Source organism: Heterodontus francisci, chromosome 5, assembly GCF_036365525.1.
Source record: "Heterodontus francisci isolate sHetFra1 chromosome 5, sHetFra1.hap1, whole genome shotgun sequence".
NCBI lineage: Eukaryota > Metazoa > Chordata > Chondrichthyes > Heterodontiformes > Heterodontidae > Heterodontus > Heterodontus francisci.
The window spans coordinates 196833015-196860054 of NC_090375.1; the positions used below are offsets into that span (position 1 = coordinate 196833015).

A 27040-nucleotide genomic window follows, 5' to 3' on the forward strand; every position below is an offset into this window, starting at 1 on the left:
GAGGTCAGTGTTTTGCTTTATGCCATGGGAGACAGTGCGGACGACATTTTGACTACCCTGGAGATTGACAACAAAGAAACCCCATATGGCGAGGTGGTTAAAGCATTGGAAGATTACTTTCAGATCAAGAAAAATGTAATCATGGAGCGAACTAAGTTCAACAGGCACGCCCAGAAAGTCGGTGAAAGTATCGATTCGCTAATTAATGATCTGTATAACGTAGCTGAGGATTGCAACTATGGGAGTCTGCGAGAGGAAATGATTCGGGACAGAATAGTAGTCGGGGTTATAGGTGAAGTGCTGTCAGACCAGCTTCAGTCGAAAGAAGATTTGCCTTTGGGGAAAAAAAGCCATTTTATTGAGCAGGCAGACAGAAGTACGAAGGAATAATCGGCTAATAGTTTGGAGGGATCGGGGGAGTCCAGCCTCTCAAATTCTGGAATCTGTCGGGTCCATTGAGAAAACAGAGAAATGGCACCAGAAATTAGAGAGGCAGGAAAGGCACCTATAGGCAGTAAGACTGAAATGCATTGGTGTGGCTGGGAGCAGCCCAGGCAGGGAAAGCTGAATGTTTCTGGTGCAAGAGAAAGGGGCACTTTCAGCAGGTCTGTCACAGCCGAAAAGAAGCACTGCGGACTAGTAAAAAGATCGAGGAAATAAAGGAGAGTCAAAGAATTAATACTTCCTTCCTAGGAGAAGTACAGGGAAAAAAATGTAGATTGCTGGGAAACAGATATTCTAGTAGGAGAAAATAAAACTACTTTTAAATTAGATATAGGAGCAGCAGTTTCTATCCAGTCTGATCAAACACCTTGGCTGAGGAAAGAAAGACTTAGGAAAACCAGCAAAAATTTATATGGGCCAGGAAGGATTCAGTTGAAGGTTCTGGGTGAAATATAGACAACCTTAACACACAGAAACAACACAATCCTGGAAACCCTGTGTATCATTAGGAAACAAGCAGGTTCGCTCCTTATTTTTTTAAAAAAAGTATGCCTAGCCTTAAAGCTGTTATGTAGGATTAACAGGAGATTAACAGTGATTTTAGAGCAGAATTCCCCAAACTATTCGAGGGCTTAGGGAAATTAAAAACTGAGTACCATATTGCCCTCAATAAAGAGGCAGAACCAGTATTTTTGTTCACACCAAGAAAGACCATACCCGCGCCTAGAAAAGGAAAAGAAGCAATTGATGTCATGCTAAAACAGAGTTATTTTCGCAGTGACAAAACCCACTAGGTGGTGCTCTGGGGTGGTTCCAGTAAGGAAACCAAACAGGGGTCTATTAGGATTTGTGTGGACCTAACCCAACTCAATAAAGCAGCAGAGAGAGAGATACACCCAATGGTGTCAGTCAACAACAGCCTTGCCAAATTGGGAAAACGCTCCGTATTCTCAAAGTTGGATGCAAATAGTGGATTCTGACAGTTACCTTTAGATGAGTCTAAGTTGTTAAGCACTTTTATCGCACCCTTCAGTAGATTCCGCTTCAAAAGATTGCCATTCGGTATTGCGCTGGCACCAGAGATACCCCAGCGGACAATGTCAACAATCTTAGAAGGCTTGGAGGGAATCATCTGCCACATGGATGATGCTCTGATTCATGGAGTAAACCAAGAAGAGCACGACGCAAGGATAAGCACGGTATTACACAGGTTACAAGAGACAGGGCTCACCTTGAAGGACAAGTGTGTAGTCCCACAGTCGGCAGTGAGGTTCCTTGGTCGCATAACTGATGGATATGGAATTACGATAGATCCATAGACGCTGAAGGCAATAAAAGATTTTCCCAGAGCCAAGGAATATAACAGATCTACATAAATTTATGGGTATAGTTAACTAGGCAGGGAAATTTCTACCAAATCTAGCAACTATTAGCAAGCCTCTACGACAACTGCTAAAGAACAGCAATGCCTGGTACTGGGGAGACAGCCAGAAAGATTCTTTTGAGAAGATCAAAGAAATGTTGATTTCACCAAAGGTTTTGGCACATTATCATCTGGAACTAGAGACAATTATTGCAGCAGATGCATCATCAACAGGATTAGGTGCAGTCCTGTTCCAGATTCAAAAAGATGCACGATGCAGGCTGATATACTTTGCCTCTCGTTCACTGTCAGAGTCAGAACAAAGCTACACAGTGATTGAAAAGGAAGCATTAGCAGCAACATGGACGTGCAGAAAAAAAATTCAGACTACGTACTGGGCCTCAAGATCAAGATCGAAACCGACCACAAGCCGTTAGTAACGTTACTTAATTCCAAGGAGTTAGCAAAATTACCCCCAAGGGTACAGAGATTTCGACTACAACTTATGAGATCTGACACAACAGCTGAATATGTCCCAGGGAAGCAGCAGGTGACAGTTGACACATTATCGAGAGCATCAAGCGTTCTACCTGAACTGGGAGATGTCTCATTCCTGAAGGAAGTGGAAGTCTTTGCTTTAGCAATATCCAAAGATTTGCTCTTTTGCGAGGAGCAGCCTTGATAGAACGGGGTGCGGAGCGGACTTTCAGCTGAGCGGTCAATTTCAGTAAGTTACAAGTTAATCCCTTTTTTGTTTCGGAGGACCGGGGACTGCTGGGTAGGGGAAAACTATTTATTTGGGCAGTTTTAAAATCTTTGTCTTTTGCGAGGAGCAGCCTTGATAGAACGGGGTGCGGAGCGGACTTTCAGCTGAGCCTTCAATTTCAGTAAATTACAAGTTAATCCCTTTTTTGTTTCGGAGGACCGGGGACTGCTGGGTAGGGGAAAACTATTTATTTGGGCAGTTTTAAAATCTTTGTCTTTTGCGAGGAGCAGCCTTGATAGAACGGGGTGCGGAGCGGACTTTCAGCTGAGCGGTCAATTTCAGTAAATTACAAGTTAATCCCTTTTTTGTTTCGGAGGACCGGGGACTGCTGGGTAGGGGAAAACTATTTATTTGGGCAGTGGCAGTACCCGAGACACTACACGTGTAGTGTCTCCCACCCACCCTCCTCCTCTAACCAAAAAAAAAAAGGACTCTAGGGTGTTGATAAGGTAAGCTTTTTATTTAAAACTTCAGTCCGTCGGATTGCTAAGCGAACAAGTTTTGACTTTTTTTTTTTCGTTTGGTTTTTCAGTAGATTTATTGGGAATCTAGAATAGTGGGAATGGAGGTAAAGGCAGTTGTATGTTCCTCCTGCAGAATGTGGGAGGTAGGGGTCGCCAAGAGTGTCCCTGCTGACTGCATCTGCGGGAAGTGCACCCAACTCCAGCTCCTCGCAGACCGCATTAGGGAACTGGAGCTGGAGCTGGATGAACTTCGGATCATTCGGGAGGCGGAGGGGATTATTGACAGGAGTTATAGGGAGGCAGTCACACCTCAGGTAAAAGAAGTAGGTAGATGGGTTACCGTCAGGGGAAGGAAAGGGAACCAGCAGGCAGTGCAGGGATCCCCTGTGGCCGTTTCCCTCAACAACAGGTATACCGTTTTGGATACTGTTGGGGGGGACGACTTACCAGGGGTAAGCAATGGGGTGCAGGTCTCTGGCACAGAGTCTGTCCCTGTTGCTCAGAAGGGAAGGGGGAAGAGGAGCAGAGCATTAGTCATTGGGGACTCCATAGTTAGGGGAACAGATAGGAGGTTCTGTGGGAACGAGAGAGACTCACGGTTGGTGTGTTGCCTCCCAGGTGCCAGGGTACGTGATGTCTCCGATCGTGTTTTTGGGATCCTTAAGGGGGAGGGGGAGCACCCCCAAGTCGTGGTCCACATAGGCACCAACGACATAGGTAGGAAGAGAGATGGGGATTTAAGGCAGAAATTCAGGGAGCTAGGGTGGAAGCTTAGAGCGAGAACAACCAGAGTTGTTATCTCTGGGTTGTTGCCTGTGCCACGTGCTAGCGAAGAGAGGAATAGGGAGAGGGAGGAGTTGAACACGTGGCTGCAGGGATGGTGTAGGAGGGAGGGTTTTGGTTTCCTGGATAATTGGGGCTCTTTCTGGGGTAGGTGGGACCTCTACAAACAGGATGGTCTTCACCTGAACCAGAGGGGTACCAATATCCTGGGGGGGAGATTTGTTAGTGCTCTTCGGGGGGGTTTAAACTAAATCAGCAGGGGAATGGGAACCTAAATTGTAGTTCCAGTGTACAGGCTGTTGAGAGTAGTGAGGTAGGGGATAAGGTTACAGGGACGCAAGAGGGCACTGGCAAGCAAGAACTTGGTTTAAAGTGTGTCTACTTCAACGCCAGGAGCATCCGGAATAAGGTGGGTGAGCTTGCAGCATGGGTTGGTACCTGGGATCCTGATGTTGTGGCCATTTCGGAGACATGGGTAGAGCAGGGGCAGGAATGGATGTTGCAGGTTCCGGGATTTAGATGTTTCAGAAAGAACAGAGAAGAGGGTAAAAGAGGGGGGGGTGTGGCATTGTTAATCAAGGAAAGTATTACAGCGGCAGAAAGGACGTTTGAGGACTCGTCTACTGAGGTAGTATGGGCCGAGGTTAGAAACAGGAGAGGAGAGGTCACCCTGTTGGGAGTTTTCTATAGACCTCCGAATAGTTCCAGAGATGTAGAGGAAAGGATAGCGAAGATGATTCTCGACAGGAGCGAGAGTAACAGGGTAGTGGTTATGGGGGACTTTAACTTTCCAAATATTGACTGGAAATACTATAGTTCGAGTACTTTAGATGGGTCTGTTTTTGTCCAGTGTGTGCAGGAGGGTTTTCTGACACAGTATGTGGACAGGCCAACCAGGGGCGATGCCACATTGGATTTGGTACTGGGTAATGAACCCGGCCAGGTGTTCGATTTAGATGTAGGTGAGCACTTTGGCGATAGTGATCACAATTCGGTTAGGTTTACCTTAGCGATGGGCAGGGACAGGTATATACCGCAGGGCAAGAATTATAGCTGGGGGAAAGGAAATTATGACGCGATTAGGCAAGATTTAGGATGTGTAGGATGGGGAAGGAAACTGCAGGGGATGGGCACAAACGAAATGTGGAGCTTATTCAAGGAGCAGCTAATGCGTGTCCTTGATAAGTATGTACCTGTCAGGCAGGGAGGAAGTTGTCGAGCAAGGGAGCCGTGGTTTACTCAAGAAGTTGAAGCGCTTGTCAAGAGGAAGAGGGCGGCTTATGTTAGGATGAGACGTGAAGGCTCAGTTAGGGCGCTTGAGAGTTACAAGCTAGCCAGGAAGGATCTAAAGGGAGGGCTAAGAAGAGCAAGGAGAGGACACGAGAAGTCATTGGCGGATAGGATCAAAGAAAACCCTAAGGCTTTCTATAGGTATATCAGGAATAAACGAATGATAAGAGTTAGAACAGGGCCAATCAAGGATAGTAGTGGGAAGTTGTGTGCGGAATCAGAGGAGATAGGGGAAGCGTTAAATGAATATTTTTCGTCAGTATTTACAGTAGAGAAAGAAAATGTTGCCGAGGAGATTACTGAGATACAGCCTACTAGGCTAGATGGGATTGAGATTCACAAGGAGGAGGTGTTAGCAATTTTGGAAAGAGTGAAAATAGATAAGTCCCCTGGGCCAGATGGGATTTATCCTAGGATTCTCTGGGAAGCCAGGGAGGAGATTGCAGAGCCGTTGTTGTTGATCTTTAAGTCGTCATTGTCGACAGGAGTAGTGCCGGAGGACTGGAGGATAGCAAATGTTGTCCCCTTGTTCAAGAAGGGGAGTAGAGACAGCCCTGGTAATTATAGACATGTGAGCCTTACTTCGGTTGTGGGTAAAATGTTGGAAAAGGTTATAAGAGACAGGATTTATAATCATCTTGAAAAGAATAAGTTCATTTGCGATAGTCAGCACGGTTTTGTGAAAGGTAGGTCGTGCCTCACAAACCTTATTGAGTTTTTCGAGAAGGTGACCAAACAGGTGGATGAGGGTAAAGCCGTGGATGTGGTGTATATGGATTTCAGTAAGGCATTTGATAAGGTTCCCCACGGTAGGCTATTGCAGAAAATACGGAAGTATGGGATTGAAGGTGATTTAGAGCTTTGGATCAGAAATTGGCTAGCTGAAAGAAGACAGAGGGTGGTGGTTGATGGCAAATGTTCATCCTGGAGTTTAGTTACTAGTGGTGTACCGCAAGGTTCTGTTTTGGGGCCACTGCTGTTTGTCATTTTTATAAACGACCTGGATGAGGGTGTAGAAGGGTGGGTTAGTAAATTTGCGGATGACACGAAGGTCGGTGGAGTTGTGGATAGTGTCGAAGGGTGTTGTAGGGTACAGAGGGACATAGATAGGCTGCAGAGCTGGGCTGAGAGATGGCAAATGGAGTTTAATGCGGAGAAGTGTGAGGTGATTCACTTTGGAAGGAGTAACAGCAATGCAGAGTACTGGGCTAATGGGAAGATTCTTGGTAGTGTAGATGAGCAGAGAGATCTTGGTATCCAGGTACATAAATCCCTGAAAGTTGCTACCCAGGTTAATAGGGCTGTTAAGAAGGCATATGGTGTGTTAGCCTTTATTAGTAGGGGGATCGAGTTTCAGAGCCACGGGGTCATGATGCAGCTGTACAAAACTCTGGTGAGGCCGCACCTGGAGTATTGCGTGCAGTTCTGGTCACCGCATTATAGGAAGGATGTCGAAGCTTTGGAAAGGGTGCAGAGGAGATTTACTAGGATGTTGCCTGGTATGGAAGGAAGGTCTTACGAGGAAAGGCTGAGGGACTTGGGGTTGTTTTCGTTAGAGAGAAGGAGGAGGAGAGGTGACTTAATAGAGACATACAAGATAATCAGAGGGTTAGATAGGGTGGATAGTGAGAGTCTTTTTCCTCGGATGAGGATGGCAAACACGAGGGGACATAGCTTTAAGTTGAGGGGTGAAAGATATAGGACAGATGTCAGAGGTAGTTTCTTTACGCAGAGAGTAGTAGGGGCGTGGAACGCCCTGCCTGCAACAGTAGTAGACTCGCCAACTTTAAGGGCATTTAAGTGGTCATTGGATAGACATATGGATGTAAATGGAATAGTGTAGGTCAGATGATCGGCGCAACATCGAGGGCCGAAGGGCCTGTACTGCGCTGTAATATTCTAAATTTGCTGGCAACTGCTCAAAGCTTAAGCCAAATTAGAAACCTACAGAAAGAGGACGACGTCTGCAAAAAAAGGAGTGTTTTATCAAGAAGATTGGCCAGAATATATGTCGAATAACCCAATCCTGAGAAAGTATTGTGAGCAATGAAGGCATCTTACTATTGTCGACGACTTGCTAGTCTACGACGAAAGGGTAGTTATTCCTAGTGCTTTAAGATTAGACGTCCTGGAGAAACCACACTAATGGCACTCAGGAACCACCAAGTGTCGAGCAAGAGCTATGAACTCAGTATGGTGGCCGGGGGTTTCCAAGGAAATTGAAGACATGATCTCCAATTGTGTTACATGTGCGACTGCCAGACAGGACTCTAGAGAGCCACTGACATCATCTTCGCTTCTGTCCAGGCCATAGGAGCATCTAGGAATGGATCTCTTTGAGTACAGAGGGAAGATTCTCCTCATTGTCATGGATTATTACTCTAGATGGGTTGAAGTCACACCAATACATGGCCAGAGTTCTGAAGCCATAATAAAGTCACTAAAAGAGATTTTCACCACATTTGGCATGATAATGGTCTACAATTTGCGAATGAGGCCTTCCAGCAGTTCGCAGAAACTTAAGGGTTTGCCCAAGTTACGAGTTCACTGAGGAACCCCAGGGCAATGGAGAAGCAGAGAGAGGTGCTCAAACCATGAAAATGCTACTGAAAAAGTGCAAGGATTTGAAGCTAACACTGTGAAACTATCAATCAACGCCACTCCAGAATGGGCTGGCTCCATGTGAGTTGCTAATGGGTAGGAGGTTGAGGACACAACTCCCAAGCACCCTTCAGCCACAAGTCAGTGCTGAGGACTGGGAAAGGGTGAGGGAGCGAGAAAAGAAAGAAAGAAAGGTCATCTGAAATGGAGAATCATGATGGGCGTTACAGAGCAAAAAATCAAACAGACCTACGACCTGGCGATTTGGTTTGGATTAAAGACCAGGGTCGATATGGAGAAGTGACGGAGAAATCTCCATATCCTCGGTCATACATTGTCCAGGCAGACCAAGGATGGAATAAGGAGGAATAGAAGATCATTGGTACTGGCATCTCCGAATAAAGAATTGATGAAAGATCAAGAGAATCAGCTACCAGAGAGAGCTGATGAACCAGTGATACAACAAACAACAGATAACCCAGATGACAGTGAAGACAGAGAACCTGAGTCAATCAGTAGTTCCACTCACACAGGAAAGTGAGGAAGAAGAACTGAAAGACCCAATACCCCAAACAAGTGAATGAAGAATGCGCTATGGCAGAGTCATAACACCCCACAGCATTACAGACCTGATGAATGAAGACAGAGACTTGGGGGGAGATGTAGTGTAAGGTAAACAAGCTGTTGCTGGGTAGATTATGTATATAGGCAGAAGCATGATCACAGGATATGATGTCACGAGTCTATACCTCATACTACTCCATGTTCATGTAGATACCTTAGTAAGAAGACCCTTGTAAATAAACTCCCTGTTACTTTGACCCAGAGTCTACTTTCCTCATTCGATACTCATAGCACATTAACAAGATAGTAGACTTATTACAATTTTATTACTTATATGCCGAGATAAGACTTTTAGATTCCCTTTTACGTTAATTGCCAGTCTCTTCCCAGGCACACTCTTTGCCTCTCATTTCCTTTTTCATTTCCCCTCTGAACTTTCTATATTCAGCTTGGTTCTTACTTGTATTATCAACCTGACATTTGCCATATGCACCTTTTTTCTGCTTCATCTTACTCTCTATCTCTTTCGTCATCCAGGGAGCTTTGTTTGCACTACCTTTCCCCCTCGTGGGAAAGTACCTCGACTTACCCTTACTATCTTTATCTTTAAAAACAGCCCGTTGTTTCAGTTTTGTCTGCCAGTGTTTGATTCCAATTTACCTGGGCCAGATCTGTTCTTGCCCCACTGAAATTGGTTCTCCTCCAATTAAATACTTTTACTCTGTAGACTGCTCCTTGTCTTTTTCCATTTGTTCAGAACTCTGAATAAAGACCGTCAGCAACATTGTGCTTTTTGAAGACTTTCTGGATGAGGAAAACATTCAACAGTAAAACATACCATAAAATACAATCCCTTGAACAAGCTATCTTCAATGGAGCAAAAAAAGCAGATCTTACATTGCCAATCTTAGTGACATTGAAAAGTCTGCTAACCTGGAACAATTCTATCATGCATGCGTGCTCCTGGGGTGGGGGAGGTTATTTGTTGGAGCAACTCAATATCTCTCTTTATAGGCCCTAAATAAAAATTTTCACATTCACAGTGTCTTTCACAACTTCAGGACGCTTTACAGCCAATGAAGTATTTCTGAAGTGTAAAGTACCAGATGAACATTTATTGACACATCTACCCATTAATGATGATGGCAAAAGTGTTCAAAACAATTCCATAGAAGGAGAAACTATATACCTTATTTATTGTTCAGTTAACAAGATGAATTGCTAACTAGCAAGCAAGCATACGGCTATCTACTGTCCATAGAGTCGTTTACGGCACAGAAGGAGGCCATTCAGCCCATCAAGTCCACGCCAGCTCTCCACAGAAGAATCCAGCCAGTCCCATTCATCCTCTCTGTCCCTGTAGCTCTGCAAGTTTATTTCCTTCAAGTGCCCATCCAGCTTCCTTTTGAAATCATTGATCAGCTCTGCTTCTACCACTCTAGTAGGCAGTGAGTTCCAGGTCATTACCGCTCGCTTTGTAAAAAGAATTCTTCCTCACATCCCCCCTGCATCTCTTGCCCAAAACCTTAAATCTGTGTCCCCCTAGTCCTTGTATCATCAGCTAATTGGAACAGTTTTTCTTTGTCTATCTTATCTAAACCTATCATAATTTTGTTACACCTCGAAAAAAAAATCTCCCTGCAAATTCCTTTACTCCAAAGAGAACAACACCAGCTTCTCCAAACTAACTTTGTAGCTAAAATCCCTCATCCCTGGAACATTCTGGTAAATCTCCTCTGCACCCTCACAAGGACCCTCACATCCTTCACAAAGTGTGATGATCAGAACTGGATGCAGTACAACTAGTTGGGGCCTAACCAGAGCTTTATAAAGGTTCAGCATAACTTCCCTGCTTTTGTACTCAATACCTCTATTTATGAAGCCAAGATCCATTTGCTTTGCTAATCACTCTCTCAATATGTCCTGCCACCTTCAAAGATCGATGCACATGAACCCCCAGGTCCTTTCATTGCTGTACACTCTTTACACAGCGCCATCAAGTCTAGAGTCAGAGTTATACAGCACAGAAACAGGATCTTCGGCCCATCGTGTTCGTGCCGGCCGTCGAGCACCATCTATTCTAATCCCATTTTCCAGCACTTGGCCAGTAGCCTTGTATGTTATGGTGCTTCAAGTGCTCGTCTAAATACTTCTTTAATGTTGTGAGGGTTCCTGCCTCTACCACCCCTTCAGGCAGTGTGTTCCAGAATCCAACCACCCTCTGGGTGAAAACTTTTTTCCCCAAATCCCCTCTAAACCTCCTGCTCCTTACCTTAAATCTATGCTTCCTGGTTATTGAATCCTCCACTAAGGGAAAAAGTTTCTTCCTATCTAACCTATCAATGCCCCTCATAATTTTGTATACCTCAATCAGGTCCCCCCCTCAGCCTTCTCTGCTCTAAAGAAAACAACCCCAGCCTATCCAGTCTGTCTTCATAGCTGAAATGATCCAGCCCAGGCAACATCCTGGTGAATCTCCTCTGCACCCTCTCCAGTGCAATCACATCCTTATAGTGTGGAAACCAGAACTGTACACAGTACTCCAGCTGTGGCCTACCTAGTGTTTTATACAGCTCCATCATAACCTCCCTGCTCTTATATTCTATGCCTTGGCTAATAAAGGCAAGTATCCCATATGCCTTCCTAACCACCTTATCTACCTGTGCTGCTGCCTTCAGTGATCTATGGACAAGTACACCAAGGTCCCTCTGACCCTGTTGGATCCCATCAGTTACAAAGAGAGACGAAGTCCGACCGTAACTTTTAGAAACTTTATTGCAGTATATGGTTGTTACATTCCAAGGTTACAAAAAGCAAAACAAAAGAACATGCAAAAGAACATGTGCTCACTACAGCAAGCCTTTCTTATAGTTATTCAAACAAAACTAGTAACCCCCACCCCTTTGTTTCTGAGTGGTTTGCAGACTTCTGTTATCAGTGCATGATTGGTTCATTCGTCCCAGCATTTTATTTTTGCATTTTATTTCAGTAGTTTCACATCCCCCCTCCTCGAACTGTTGGGCTGATTATTAAACAATAGGCTACTATTAAGCTATCTGCAGCTGTCCTGTTAGCTTCTGCTTGTTATTTTTTATAAATTGGCTCCACAGCTCCACAGTTAGTTTGTTAGTTGATTAGCTTACTTTTGATCTGTCCCCACAGACCCTCTGTACTTCCTAGGGTCCTGCCACCCATTGAATATTCCCTTGCCTTATTAGTCCTCCCAAAATGCATCACCTCACACTTCTCAGGATTAAATTCCATTTGCCACTGCTCTGCCCATCTTACCAGCCCATCTACATTGTCCTGTAATCTAAGGCTTTCCTCCTCACGATTTACAACTCCACCAATTTCTTTGTCATCTGCGAACTTACTGATCATACCTCCTATAGTCACGTCTAAATCATTAACCTACACTACCAACAGCAAGGGTCCCAGCACCGATCCTTGTGGTACACCACTAGTTATAGGCTTCCAATCGCAAAAACAACCCTTGACCATCACCCTCTGCCTCCTGCCACTAAGCCAATTTTGGGTCCAATTTGCCAAATTGCCCTGGATCCCATGGGCTCTTACCTTCTTAACCAATTTCGCATGTGGGACTTTATCAAAAGCCTTACTGAAGTCCATGTGGACTACATCAACTGCTTTACCCTCATCTACACATCTAGTCACTGCCTCGAAAAATTCAATCAAGTTAGTTAGACATGATCTCCCCCTGACAAAGCCATGCTGACTATCCTTGATTAACCCCTGCCTCTCCAAGTGGAGATTAATCCTGTCCCTCAAAATTTTTTCCAGTAGTTTCCCTGCCACTGATGTTAGACTCACTGGCCTGTAATTACCTTGTTTATCCCTTCTTGAATAATGGTACCACATTCGCTGTCCTCCAGTCCTCTGGTACCTCTCCTGTGGCCAGAGAGGATTTGACAAATTGGTGTCAGAGTCCCTGCTATCACCTAAAATAAAAGCAAAATACTGCGGATGCTGGAAATCTGAAACAAAAACAAGAAATGCTGGAACCACTCAGCAGGTCTGGCAGCATCTGTGGAAAGAGAAGCAGAGTTAACGTTTCGGGTCAGCGACCCTTCATCAGAATGGTTCCGATGAAGGGTCGCTGACCTGAAACGTTAACTCTGCTTCTCTTTCCACAGATGCTGCCAGACCTGCTGAGTGGTTCCAGCATTTCTTGTTTTTGTCCCAGCTATCACCTTCCTTGCCTCACATAACAGCCTGGATACATCTCATCTGGGCCTGGGGATTTATCCACTTTTAAGCCCACTAAAACTGCTCACACCTCCTCCCTTTCAATGCTAATTTGTTCTATATTGCCTCTTCCCATCCCTCCTGCTAAAATGCATCACCTCACACTTCTCTGTATTAAATTCCATCTGCCACCTCTCTGTCCATTCTGCTAGCCTATCTATGTCCTGTAGCAGTTGATTTGTATCATCCTCACTGTCTGCCTCTCCTCCAGGTTCGGTATCATCGGCAAATTTTGAAATTTTACTTTCTATTCTACTATCCAAATCATTTATATATCACAAAAAAGTCCAGTTAACAATATCAGTACAGTTCTTCAAGCCTGCTATTTTATCACAATGCAATTCCTTCTTCCAATTATTTGCTGTCCAACCAAGTATGTGTACTGTTCACAGGTCTGTTATTAGTTCTTCTTTTTAATTTACTAGTCAATTAGTTTAGGGATGAATGGAGTGCTCCCACAAGATCTTTGATTCCACTTGAACAAGCAGAATGGGTCCAATTAACAACACTTGATCCCTGTACGATCAAGGAAACATCCTCATTTAAGTGATTAGCTCACAAAAGTGTCACTTAATTAAGAGTTAGCTTCAGTTCAGAAGCTCAGTAGCTTTCATTGTATTTTCATTCAGAGTTCAGTGGCCTCTATCTTGGGCAAGTGTCTATAACATGATCCCCTAGAAAAAGAAAAGGCTGAGGGGGTAACCTGATGGAGGTCTTTACGTTTTTGAAAGGTTTTGATAGAGTAGTCATAGGGAAGATGTTTCACTGATGAGCGAAACCAGAACTAGAGGTCATAAATATAATAGAATCACTAATAAATCTAGTAGGGAATTCTGGGATGGGAAGAGGCAATCAAGAACAAATTAGCATTGAAAGGGGGGAGGTATTTGCGGTTTTACCCAGAAAGTAGTGAGATGAGGTGAATTTAATGGAAAACTAGATGTTATGTGATGGTATTAGATGAAGGAGGGTGGGAGGAGACTCATGTGGAGTACAAACACTGAATGCTCTGTTTCAGCGTTATAAATATTATGTAATTCTAGTACAACATTTTTCCTGTCCAGTTACTAAAATCTCATCTGCTCACAGTTGTCATACAGGAAGCTTGCAGGTAAGGATTATATTTTTTGATACAAAAGCCTATCTCTGTCTAAATCATGCAGGGCACCCTGTGGAATACTCCAATGACCCTTGCAAAACAATTTAGTAAACTGTTTTCAAAACATAGTTACATTTACTGTGTTCCAGTGACAAAAGCCATTTGTTAGTAGAATTGCCTGTGGTAGGATACAAAACAACGGTGTTGGTTTATGCTTGCTCCTATTTATTTGTCATTTTTCTATTGGTTTAGGGGGAAGAGGATTGAAGGTAGAAACATGGCAAAATGGCACCCTGAATGACTTGGCATACTACAATGAAAGTACTCCGGGATATTCAGTGTCGTGGATTGATGAGGCTTTGTATAGACCCTCCACACCATGGAGTCCATCTGTTACACGTTTAAGTGGGTTCGTAGTTGCTCCAGAGACTGACAATTACCGTTTCTATATCCGAGGGAGGGGTACATTCAGATTTTACTTCAGCTTAACCGGGCTCCCTCAGGACAAGGTACGTAAGCAAACACTTGCAATCGTATTTTAATGTTTATTGACTCTGCTCGTCACAAGCTTTAGTGTGAACTTAACTTAAAAGGAGGCGAGTGTGGGTCCTTTACTGATGTGAATGATTACAGTGATGAGACGTGGACTGTGCACCTATATAAACCATCAGCTGTGAGCATGGGGACAGAGTGGGGAAATGGGGTTGGACTGGTCCAGCACTGAAGTGACAGATTTAAATTCTATGGTCATGTGGGACTTCAGCAAAGTGCTTTAACCTTTAGACAATTTTTTCGACCTAGTAAAGGATTCGGAATGGAGTTAACAATGGTTTGCTGTTGGGAATCTTGATGGATGAAAACCTATCATTTGAAAAATTAAGCTTTAAAACTAAAATAGTATAATCCTTTAAGCTCAATTAGGGTATTTAGTGGCCTTTGGTATACATTGGGTTTCAATCTCATTGCCAAGAAAGAGCATTCCGGAAAGATACGTTCTACAGAATGGATCTGGAAGACGTGGGGAGCACTGGCAGGTGGCCAGGGTTTGGTATCAAGCATTGAGGGGCTAGAGGGAGACAACACTCTAGGATCCAGGATCTGGCAGCAAGATGAGATGAAAGAGGCTGGTCTCAGTTCCTTCAGAGAAGAGGGAATTTAAACTTGATCCATTAAAGGTTTCTGAAGATAGGAAGTGGATCAATAAAGCTGATGCACACAGATTGTTGACTTTGTTAAGGGATTCAGGAACTAGGAATAATTAGGAATAAAGAAGGATTTCATGCGGATCTGCCAATAATTTTACATGTTCTGTCCCTACACTATTTCCCAGGTCAAAGTTGCCCATGGGTCTTGGCAGTATTGGAGTTACTTATCGTCTAATCAGCAAGAATCTGACACTTTGCAGCTTCAGAAAGGGAAAGAGTAAGTGTCATCCACCCGAACAAACCTTCAAGTTTGTTCAACCACACTAATTTACATATCTAATTGCCAATTTACACATGCAATTTGCATATATAATTGGACATTGTGTCATTTACATATTTAATTGAACATTTACCTGCAAAATTTATGCATGCCATTGAAAATATACATCTGTGTTTTATGTCAAATTATAAATGTATTTGTGTAATTTACAAGTTTAATTGAAAATGTATGTATTAACATAAAATTTACTTTGGAATTAAATTTGAGAAATAAGTAATTGAAGTTCATTTGAAAATCATGACCCTGAAATTCAATTGAGGGCACTGAGGGACCAACGCATTACCAGGCAGAGAAATTAGATTGATAAAACTGACAGATGGTAAAATGAATTGAATCAACAAAATGTATTTGATTAGAAATTTCACCAATGCTATAAATGTAGCCCACGGGTAGAGACATGTACCCACTGTACCCATGTACCCATAATAGTTGGACAAAGCCCTCACCAAGCTTTTGTACCTTAGGTAATAAAATTGTTTTTAAAAAAAACTTTTATTAATAACTGCTTCACATGTTGTCTATTGATAGTGAAATTGACGCTGTTCAATAGTAAACTGTGAACACAAGACTGATTTAATGAGCAGGAAAGATCCAACAGAATAAAATGAGTCATAAGGCAGTTACTAAGGTCTTATTCATTAATTAATGAGAAAATAAAATGTGTAAGAATCATTTTGGTGTAGGGATGTTTTAAACCAGCACCTCTTAGTAGGGTACAGTAGTATAGTGATTCTGTTACTGGACTAGCAATTCAGAGGCCTGGACTAATGCTCTGGTGACATGAGTTCAAATCCCACCACTTCAACTGGAGCATTCAATTAATTAACCAAATCTGAAAATGAAAAATAAAGCCATTATCAGTAATGGTGACCATTAAGCTACTCGATGTTTTGTAAAAGCCCATCTGATTCATTGATTGCCTTTGTGAAAGGCAATCTGCAGTCCATATGTGACTCCAGACCCAAAGTAATGTGGTTGACTCTTAACCATCCCCTGAAATGGTAGTTCACCACCACCTTCTCAAGGGTAAATAAGGATGGGCAATAAATGCCCACATACCATGAATGAAGGGGAAAAAATGTAGGTTGTGTGAGTGATCAATTGATAGTCTCCAAAACTGACTGTCTTCAAAATCACCCCATCAAAGGACGATGAATTAAGTTTATAGGGGTAAGTCAGTCCCAAAGATTTCATTTTGGGGCATTTAACTCTTGACTTGATATAAAAACAGAAGAGCTGCTTTGACCGTTGGTGGATTGGCAGACAATGGAATCCTTATTTGCAGGTGTAAAATTGGATTCCACGGCACTTCCGGTAAAGTTACAGCAGCAGAGCGGGAACAGCTCTGAGGAAATTCACGGCCACGGAGTCATCAATTTAGCATTGCCACTCAGAGGGGGGAGAAGAAGTTGGTTTCTTTGTACACAAAACACACAAAATGCTGGAAATACTCAACAGGTCTGGCAGCATCTGTGGAGAGAGAAACAGAGTTAACGTTTCAGATCAGTGACCTTTCATCAGAACTCTCTCCACAGATGCTGCCAGACTTGCTGAGTATTTCCAGCACTTTCTGTTTTTATTTCAGATTTCCAGCATCCACAGTACTTTGCTTGTATTACAGTAAGTTAGCATACAGGTACAGCAAGCAATTAGGAAAACAAATGGCATGTTTGCCTTTATTGCAAGAGGTTTGGAATTCAAGTTTAAGGAAGTCTTGCTGCAATTGTATAGGGCTTTGAGTGAGACCACATCTTGAATGCTGTGTATAGTTTTAGTCTCCATGCTTCAGAAATGATATACTTGCTTCGAGGGGATGCAATGAAGATTGATTCCTGAGAAGAGAGAATTATCCTATGAGGAGAGATTGAGGAGAAAGGGTTGGTATTCTCTGGCGTTTAGAAGAATGAGAGGTGATCTCATTGAAATGTATAAAATTCTAAGAAGACTGTGTTGTGTGTTTGGTTTGTCTGCTGTCACCTTAATATACTTGGTTAGTCTAGCTTAGAGAGATTCCTGAGTCACCAGTACTTTGAACGTTAACTCTTTATTACATTCTGACTATGTACAGCTTCACACCAGTCTGTGTGACTCCTCTGAAGCCATGCAGCGTCTCCCTCCAAGTCTCTCTCACATGTGATCACTTACATCATCATGGTGGGAGATATTCTTTGCACTTTCAACATTAACCCTTTCAGACCCATATACTGCAGACTTGACAGTGTCGATGCTAAGAGTCTGTTTCTACTGACTGGAGAGTTCAGAACTGGAACCATAGAAAAATTATGACGCAGAAGGAGGCCATTCAGCCCATCGTATCTGTACCAGCCAAAAAATCTAGCCACCTAATCTGATCCCACCTTCCAGCACCTGGTCCATAGCCTTGCAGGTTACAGCACTTCAGGTGCATGTCCAGGTACCTTTTAAACGAGTTGAGGGTTTCTGCCTCCCCCACAGTTCCTGGCAGTGAATTGTGAGTAGGAGTCACAGTCTCAAGGTAAGGGGTCAGCCATTAAGGACTGAGATGAGGAGAAATTTCTTCACTCAGTGGGTTGTGAATCTTTGGAATTCTCTACCCCCGAGGGCTGTGGATGCTCAGTCATTGAGTATATTCAAGGCTGAGATCGATAGATTTTAGAGTCTAAGGGATATAGGGATAGGGTGTGGAAGTGGAAAGTGGAGTTGAGGTTAAGAATCAGCCATGATCTTATTGAATGGCAGAGCAGGCTCGAGGGGATGAATGGCCTATTACTCCTATTTCTTATGTTCTTATGAAAGGAATTAGAAGAAATGTTTTTTTGCAGAGGGCTTTTGGAGTGTGGAATACTTTGTCACAGGGAGTGGTTAAGGTAGAAACCGTTACACCTTGTAAGGGAAAATTGGATAAATATTTGAAGTAGAGGAAGCACAAGAGCATGTGGAGAGACCCAGGCAGCAGGAATAGTTTTGGATTGCTTTAGCAAAGAACTGGCACAGATGCAAAGGACTAAATGTCCCCTTCCTGTGCTGTGTTTTACTTTGAGCAATGAATATTGACCGAGACATGTGGAAATTCCCTGCTTCTCTTGAAATAGTGCCATAATTTTTTTTATATATCCATTTAAATAGACAGACAGGGCCATGGTTTAGTGTTTAATCTGAAAGATATCACCTCTGGCAGAGCAGCACTCCCCCAGTACTGCACTAGAGTGTCAATCTGGATTATGGGCCCAATGTGCAGTTTTGGTGTACAAACCTCTGCTCCAGGAGTGCTGACCTTGAAACTGTGGCCCCTGCACATCTATTATTCTGATTCATGGAGCTGAAACCATGGTGATAGTTTGCAATCTTGCAGACTTGGGGGGAAGCTGGTAGAGTGGACTTCCCAATGAAATGATTGAAATGGAGAAAGTTGGCTTTATCACCACAGCGGGTCCACTCCAGCAGACTACTGCCCATGGGGTGCGGGTGGCACTCACTACCTTGCCCCTACTGCCTCCATAGCCTAGCTTGTTGACTCACCTGAGAAATATTTTCTATTTGGTGAGTGTGTTTAGTTCCATTGAAGGGAAAATAAGAAAATAAGTATGAACGTTGAAACTCAGAAGCTGAAACTAGCACTGGGAAGGATACAGCAGAGCAATAAGGCCTAAAGGAGAACTGTAAATTGTGTTGAAACATGAACCATTCTTTAGATGAGACATTCAGTTCAGGTGGATTTTAAAGATCCCACAGCACTATTGTTACAACCTCAGTTATGACCAAGGCAGGAAGAGTGCACAGTTTATTCTAGTTCCACTTCTCCACGGGTCACAACGTATATTTACATTTTTTTCCCCACTTGCCGATACAGTCAAGCATAGACTCTATTTTTATCCCAGAATAAAACACATCAACCAGGTTTCTTTAATAAACAACAAAATGAGCAGATAATTGTAAAACGAGGCTTAACCAGTAATGAAGTAAAGAATAAACACACAGATTGAAATATTAAAGCTCCCTTTTTACCTTAGCCCCTCACACACACACATAAACACCGGTTAACCGGGAAAAAAAGGGATTTGCGTTTTTACAAAAAAAAAACACGTGGGTTAAATACTTGCTAATTCTTGAAGAAGAAAGAGAAGATATGGAAAGGTGTCCTTTGTTTTGATTTGGCATCTCAAATGTGTATAGACAGCTGTCACTGGGATCTTCCTAGAACAGTTCCTGTTAGGCGATCAGTTTGGGTAGGCTTCCAGGAAATGCAGCAACAGAGGTTTCAGACACAGGCCTTACAGGAGGAATGCAGCTGCAGTTTCAATCTGCTTACACTTGCTTTTCAGCTCCTCAAGAGATGAAAAACTACTGGAACAGACTGAGTTGGGGTGGTTTGTTCTTCTCGGCAAACTTATTCTTTACTCTTTTTTCAAACCGCTGTTCACCCCCAACTCACTGTCCAAAGTGAAACCATAAACAATGGTACATAAGTCAATCCTCCTGACCCCTATAAACCTTGACCTGTCATTGCTCTGTAAACATCTTCCCCAAGTCAAAAACAACCCCTGCTGGGTAATTATTTGAAGACAGATGCCTTCCAATAACTGTTTTATCCTTCCAGTAATTGTTTGTTTTCAAAGCCAGACCTCTCAGTGACCCTGGTTAAAAAAAAACCCGTGGAGTCTTTTTCCATTTTCCTAAACTAAACCAATGTCCAGCTCTAAAATAGATGAGTCTTCAAAAAATCTTAAAAATATAGAAGTACTCATAACACCGCTAACTTTAAGATGAGAGATATGAACTTCCCAATGACCAAATAAAGAAACACACAACAAGATTTCAGGTTTCAAGATTTTTACTATAACAACTAAACTAAAAATCAACATTCACTAAGCAGTATTTAGTAGGTAGCTAATGCACTAAATTACAGAGAATGATATTTTCCATTAACTTATTAACACGCTCGAAAACCCCACACCACATTTATATGTTACACATATCTCTCTCTCTCTCTCTCTTTTTCTCTGGTTAGGCTGTAGAACTTTGCTGGTCCTTGTTTCTTTCAGCTTCAAGACCTTGGAAAGCCTCTCTACTTTATCCAGTTCAAAATCCAATAGTTGTTTACCTTTGACAATTCTCAGAGACCATAAGTCTGACCATAGCAAAACCACCTTGGCCTTCCTTTGTTTCCAGTTGTTAGATATTGCAACTTAAATCTGCATTTTAAAGTCCTTGACTCCGTTTACAATCTGAGAGTCTGTGAGGGCAAAACCCATTGTCCTTTAAGTGTAAAACCTTGTGTTGTATGATTGCTTTAAAGAGTGATGTCCCTTTAAGAACTCAGTTTGCTAATGAGCTAACTACCAGGATGTAGACATGCGAATAGAAGCCACAGTCACTCTGTAACTGTAACACCCTAGACAAAGATTCTGTATATAGTTTGCTCTGTATTGTATATACTAGTTTAGCTGTTAATAACCTGTTAGAGATCTTCAACGAACTGGAATCCACGTATCTGGGCCGAAGGGCCTGTTTCTGTGCTGTATAACTCTATGACTCTATCACATTGTGTTAACTTAAGATAACACAAAGATCATGTGACACTTTGCACCCTACTTTCAAAAGGGTCTTTGATCTGGGTTCCTTGTTTTCATGGTAACCAAGACCCCTGACTTGTCTCTGGCAAATTATGTGTGGGGTCACATGTCTCCTCCGTGGGCTGAATTTTATGAGCCCACTGGCGTCAGGAGTCGTGGCATGGGGGCCCGGAAAATTCTTACGGGAGAGGCCCACCATGGCCTCCAACACCAAGAAGGCCTGCCGCATTTTACTGGAGTTCCGAGGCGTGACACTGGTGGAGAGGGGGGAGGAGTGAAAATTTCAGTGCGGGAGGGGGAGGCAGCGGGGAAAACCGCTCCAATTGGTTGTGGGGATTGGTGGGAAGGGGATTAGGGTCAAAGGGAATAAAGTTCATGGGGGAAGGTAGTGAGTGAAAACTCATTTTTTGGGGGGGGGGGGGGGTGGGGAAGGACAGAAGATCAACGGATTATTCATTGGGGGCATGGGACAGGAAATTGAAAATGTGAATAAATGTATATCAGCATTGTTAAGCATTCTGTTACTTTAAAACTTTTAATGAAACCAAAGGGCCTGAAACCCTTTTAAAAAAGACACCTGTGCACTGGCGCCAGACACCATTGCTGGGGATGGAGCGGCCGCCTCGTCTATGTCATCGGGGGCAGCTGCTCCACCCCTTGATTTAAATGAGACCCCGTGCAAAATATTGTGGGGGGCTCAGCGACGGCGCACCGCGCCTGAAGGCCACCAACTTCAAAGCATGGCGCTACGATGTGCGGCACACTCATAAAATTCGGCCCCATGTTCACGATCGCCGTTTTTAAAACATAACCGTACAACAAAGTCCAGCGTTCATTACGCTATCTTCTGATTTTTCGTAGAAGAGCGGGTGCCTATTCCAAAAGGAGCTCCTGTACCTTTCCCATGTGCTGTTTTAATTCCACAAACTTCCATCATCTTTTACTCCACAGATATTACACTGAAGTGGTGCTGCAGGAAACCACGGAGTCCTCCTTTGTTGAGGTTGGTATGTACAAGGAGAAGAGCTCCTACACGGAACAACAGACAGCAGAATCTGTCAGCGAAGTTCAGCTCATCAAATCATACTCTGAAGTTGTCCACGAGAAACAGGTCAATGCTGAATCTTTAATTCCATTAGTGTAGCTTCTTCGCTGCTTGGTCGTCAGCTTGTAGAAGGTAATGGGAACTGAAAGCCGACTGGGTTCTATACTGGTGGGAGGTGATCCACGTGCTGATGATGACATAATTTCCCCACTCCCACTGCTGAAACGTCTCTGTTTTCTGCCTCTCCCTGGAGATTACATGGCAGTGGGAGTGAGGGGATGGGGTGCCAGAGTGTCGGTGGGGGGTGGGGGGAGTAAGTGTCTAGCCATGACACTTCAGGCCTCTGGCTGGAGGGTGGGGATATTTTGCAGGAGTTAAACCGTGCCAAGGTGAGAGAGGCCCAACTGGTCTTTTTCTGTCCTCCTCTGTACTTACTTTAGGTTGAAAGTCACAGTTTATCTGTCTGTTGTATTCTGTCTTCTGCCCAGGGTCAGCTCCTAACTCCAGTCTCGCAAGCACAAGATTCGTCACCACGCACTAGTGAAGAGTAGCTGAGGTTGTTTCCTATAACCTTCCTCATGGTTTTGATCTTCAGAGGATCTTCTCCCAGGTGGCTATAGTCAAGGTTCAAGAGCCCCACACTCCCTTTACAATGGCCACCCACACCCATCAGACCCAAATGATCCAGTGGAACTCAACACAGTATTAAACAACACTCCAGGCTCTGTTCACTGGGGCCATCTGGAGTGGGGCTCGAACCCCTCCCCTTCATCTGAATGCAAATACTTATACATGCATTGTCAACATACGGATGGTATTGGGAGATGTGTCTCCCAGTCAGCCTTGATTGCCTTGGATGAGGAATTTTCCAACTTCCCATGAGCCAGAGGCTTGATCTGAAACATCAGTGTTTACCTACAACAAATAAATCCAGATTATAATTTAGCCTGCTTCTTGCCTATATATTTCATTGTTATAAAATAAAATTTATATTAATATATTTGCTGCTGCCGTTATACTTAGGATTGCACGAAGATTGTAAAAGATGGATGCAAAAAACTACCTTTGTTTTTCTGGTTCTTTTGTTGTTTCTTCTTCTACTCACCCCTCCCCCCAAACCCCCATCCCACCAGTCCCCAGTCCCCAGATTTCACATCTCCTTCCCTGAAGCCAGGGATGTCTTGTTTCAGCACAGTTCCATCATTTCCAGCTACCCTCCAGTATCTCATTCAACAATCCAGGGAACACAAGCTGAGCCTGTGCAACCTGCCCTCGTCATTTAACCCTTTTGGTCCCAGTATCTTTCTGCAACCCCTCCAAGGCCAATATATTCTTCCTATGATTTTTTTTTTTCATTTAATCCCATGGAAAAAAAAATCTCCATTTTCTTTGCCTGACGTTTGTTGCCAGTTTCACTTAATTTTACAATTTTAGATTTTGACCTTGGAGAATTGGACAACAGGAAGTGCCGTCGGAGAGGTTCAGACAATCACCGTCACTAGTACTTGCCAAGAGTCTGATGCCTGCTCATACCACTGGTACAGGCTCATCTACAATCAGGAGCACACAGGTACAGTAATGGCAAATGTAGCATAAGCATAACTAGACGTATGGGCCACTAACCTTCTCTCCACTTTGTGTTGCCTCCTCCAGCCCTACAAACTCTCAGGATCTCTGCGCTCCTCTAATTCTGGCCTCTTGAGCATCCTTGATTTTAATCACTCTGCCATTGGCAAATGTGCTGTCAGCTGCCTGGGCCCTAAACTCTGGAATTCCTTCTCTAAGCCTCTCCACCTCCCTGCCTCTCGAACTTGTTCTCATTCTTGCTCTTTAAAACCTACCGCTTTGACCAAGCATTTTGTCATCTGCCCTATTATCTCCTTATGAAGCTCGGTGTCGTTTGTTTGATAAAGCTCCTGTGAAGTGCCCTGGGATGCTTTATTACATTAAACGCACTTTATAAATGCAGTTTGCTGAGGTTATCTTCAAGGCCCTGCTAAAGAAGCTGATTGTCTCCTGTAGTCTCTGTGTGTGAAGGAACTGCATGATGTGACCTTGAGTAATGCAGTCCAGGAAAGGCCAAAGGTGCTTTTAGACTTCCTTCGGTTTGAAGTCTGGTTGTCAGGAGAGTGCTCTCTGCCTACGTTTGTACATTTCTATTGTACCAGTCTCCGTGCAGGTCAGCTGCGGAATTTAGCTGTACCACTCTGAAGACCGCCTAAAGCATTGATGCCCAGAGCATCCGTCATTACAGCATTAGCTCATGGGGAGACTGACTCAGAATCTGTGAGCTAGAAATTCATTTGGATCCAATTTCCAGGCCCAGCCTTCATGGCACCAAGCCCGTGCCAACCTGGGAGGGTCCGAGGCCGGCCGTACTTGGGGCCTGGGCCACATTAATGCTTTGTGCTGGAGCCGTTTTTGCCTACCTCCATGAAATCGGGCAGCTTCCCTTACTGGCAGTGGCCCGAAGGTAAGTTCTGGGTGAGGAGATGTGAGGAGATTGGATCGAGGATTGGGGGAGTGCAAGGGTTTGGAGGAGGCACATTGCGTTGTTGGGGTGAAATCTCCTGGCTTCTTCCAGCTTCACGGCAAGGTTTTCTTGGTGTTGGGCCAATTTCCGGGATTCCGGACCCTTGTCTATGTTAAACAATTTGCCTATTACCTGTTTTAGGCCCCAGGCCGAAACTGGACATCCCAGAAGCTCCAGATTCTTCCGCAGCACCCAATAAAATGTCAGATTGCTAAAAAAAATTCTTCTGGATCCATAGGGAACAAAAAAATCCAGTGTATCCTTGTCCTTTACCCGTAGATCTATGAAAGAGGTTCTGCATAGGGAGCATGTGGAGCTAGGCACTAAATTAAATAGCAGAACCTTAAAGGAAATAATTTCTGGATTATTTCCTGAGCCACGTGCAAGTTGGCATAGGGTAAATAAGATTAGAGAGATGAATGCGTGGCTCAAATTGTTGTGGGGGAGAAGTACAATCCAATTCGTGTGGCACTGGCACCAGTACTGGGGAAAGTGGAGGCTGTATTGTTGGGACGTACTTCACCTGAACCATGCTGGGACCAATATTCTAGCAAGCCATATAGGGAGGCTTTAAACTAAATAAAGGGGTAAGGGATCATATAGGGGAAGATTGGGTAAGTTAAAGGGAAATGACAAGGCAATAGATCAAGATATCAATAAAGGTAATTATGATAAGAGTATCTCACATTGAAGAGCTGGAACCTGTCATAGCTGCCAAGCGCATTGCACTGCTGAACTACAAGAAAGCCCCCAGCGAGTTAACATCCGTTGCACTGAAAGCAACCAGACGCACTGCACAAAGATCAGCCAGGCGCTGTGCAAATGACTACTGACAACACCTATGCAGTTGTATTCAGCTGGCCTCTGACACCGGAAATATCAGAGGAATGTATGATGGCATTAAGAGGGCTTTTGGGCCAACCATCATGAAGATTGCCCCCCTCAAATCTAAATCAGGGGACACAAGCACTGACCAACGCAAGCAAATGGACCGCTGGGTGGAGCACTACCTAGAACTGTACTCCAGGGAAAATGTCACTGAGAGCGCCCTCAATGCAGCCCAGTCTCTGCCAGTCATGGATGAGCTGGACATACAGACAACAAAATCGGAACTCAGTGATGCCATTGATTCTCTAGCCAGCGGAAAAGCCCCTGGGAAGGACGGCATTACCCCTGAAATCATCAAGAGTGCCAAGCCTGCTATACTTTCAGCACTGTACGAACTGCTTTGCCTGTGCTGGGACGAGGGAGCAGTACCACAGGACATGCGCAATGCCAATATCATCACCCTCTATAAGAATAAGGGTGACCGCGGTGACTGCAACAACTACCGTGGAATCTCCCTGCTCAACATAGTGGGGAAAGTCTTTGCTCGAGTCACTTTAAACAGGCTCCAGAAGCTGGCTGAGCGTCTCTACCCTGAGGCACAGTGTGGCTTTTGAGCAGAGAGATCCACCATTGACATGCTGTTCTCCCTTTGTCAGCTACAGGAGAAATGCCGTGAACAACAGATGCCCTTCTACGTTGCTTTCATTGATCTCACCAAAGCCTTTGACCTTGTCAGCAGACATGGTCTCTTCAGACTACTAGAAAAGATTGGATGCCCACTACTAAGTATCATCACCTCATTCCATGACAACATGAAAGGCACAATTCAGCATAGCGGCGCCTCATCAGACCCCTTTCCTATCCTGAGTGGCATGAAACAGGGCTGTGTTCTCTCACCTACACTGTTTGGGATCATCTTCTCCCTGCTGCTCTCACATGCATTCAAGTCTTCAGAAGAAGGAATTTTCCTCCACACAAGATCAGGTGGCAGGTTGTTCAACCTTGCCTGTCTAAGAGCGAAGACCAAAGTACGGAAAGTCCTCATCAGGGAACTCCTCTTTGCTGACGATGCTGCATTAACATCTCACACTGAAGAGTGTCTGCAGAGACTCATCGACAGGATTGCAGCTGCCTGCACCGAATTTGGCCTAACCATCAGCCTCAAGAAAACGAACATCATGGGACAGGACGTCACAAATGCCCCATCCATAAATATTGCCAACCACACTCTGGAAGTGGTTCAAGAGTTCACCTACCTAAGCTCAACTATCACCGGTAACCTGTCTCTCGATGCAGAAATCAACAAGCGCATGGGAAAGGCTTCCACTGCTATGTCCAGACTGGCCAAGAGAGTGTGGGAAAATGGCGTACTGACACAGAACACAAAAGTCCAAGTGTATCAAGCCTGTGTCCTCAGTACCTTGCTCTACGGCAGCGAGGCCTGAACAACGTACGTCAGCCAAGAGTGACGTCTCAATTCATTCCATCTTCGCTGCCTCCAGAGGATCCTTGGCATCAGGTAGCAGGACCGTATCTCCAACACAGAAGTCCTCGAGGCGGCCAACATCCCCAGCACATACACCCTACTAAGCCATCGGTGCCTGAAATGGCTTGGCCATGTGAGTCGCATGGAAGATGGCAGGATCCCCAAGGACACATTGTACAGCGAGCTCGTCACTGGTATCGGACCCACCGGCCGTCCACGTCTCCGCTTTAAAGACATCTGCAAACGCAAGATGAAGTCCTGTGACATTGATCACAAGTCGTGGGAGTCAGTTGCCAGCGATCGCCAGAGCTGGCGGGCAGCCATAAAGGCGGGGCTAAAGCGTGGCGAGTCGAAGAGACTTAGCAGTTGGCAGGAACAAAGTCAGAAGCGCAAGGAGAGAGCCAACTGTGTAACAGCCCCGACAACCAATTTTATCTGCAGCACCTGTGGAAGAGTCTGTCGCTCTAGAAT

General features: G+C 44.1%; 1 protein-coding gene across 1 annotated transcript in view; it reads left to right on the forward strand.

The window, feature by feature from the left end:
* The window catches only part of pkhd1l1.1 (PKHD1 like 1, tandem duplicate 1), a 258831-nt gene that overhangs the window by 46439 nt on the left and 185352 nt on the right, over positions 1-27040 (forward strand). Inside the window, exons 14-17 of the mRNA XM_068032692.1 lie at positions 13893-14149; positions 14971-15062; positions 21629-21788; positions 23157-23292. Of these exons, the coding sequence (XP_067888793.1) occupies positions 13893-14149; positions 14971-15062; positions 21629-21788; positions 23157-23292 (645 nt within the window). The remainder of the gene's footprint in view (positions 1-13892; positions 14150-14970; positions 15063-21628; positions 21789-23156; positions 23293-27040) is intronic.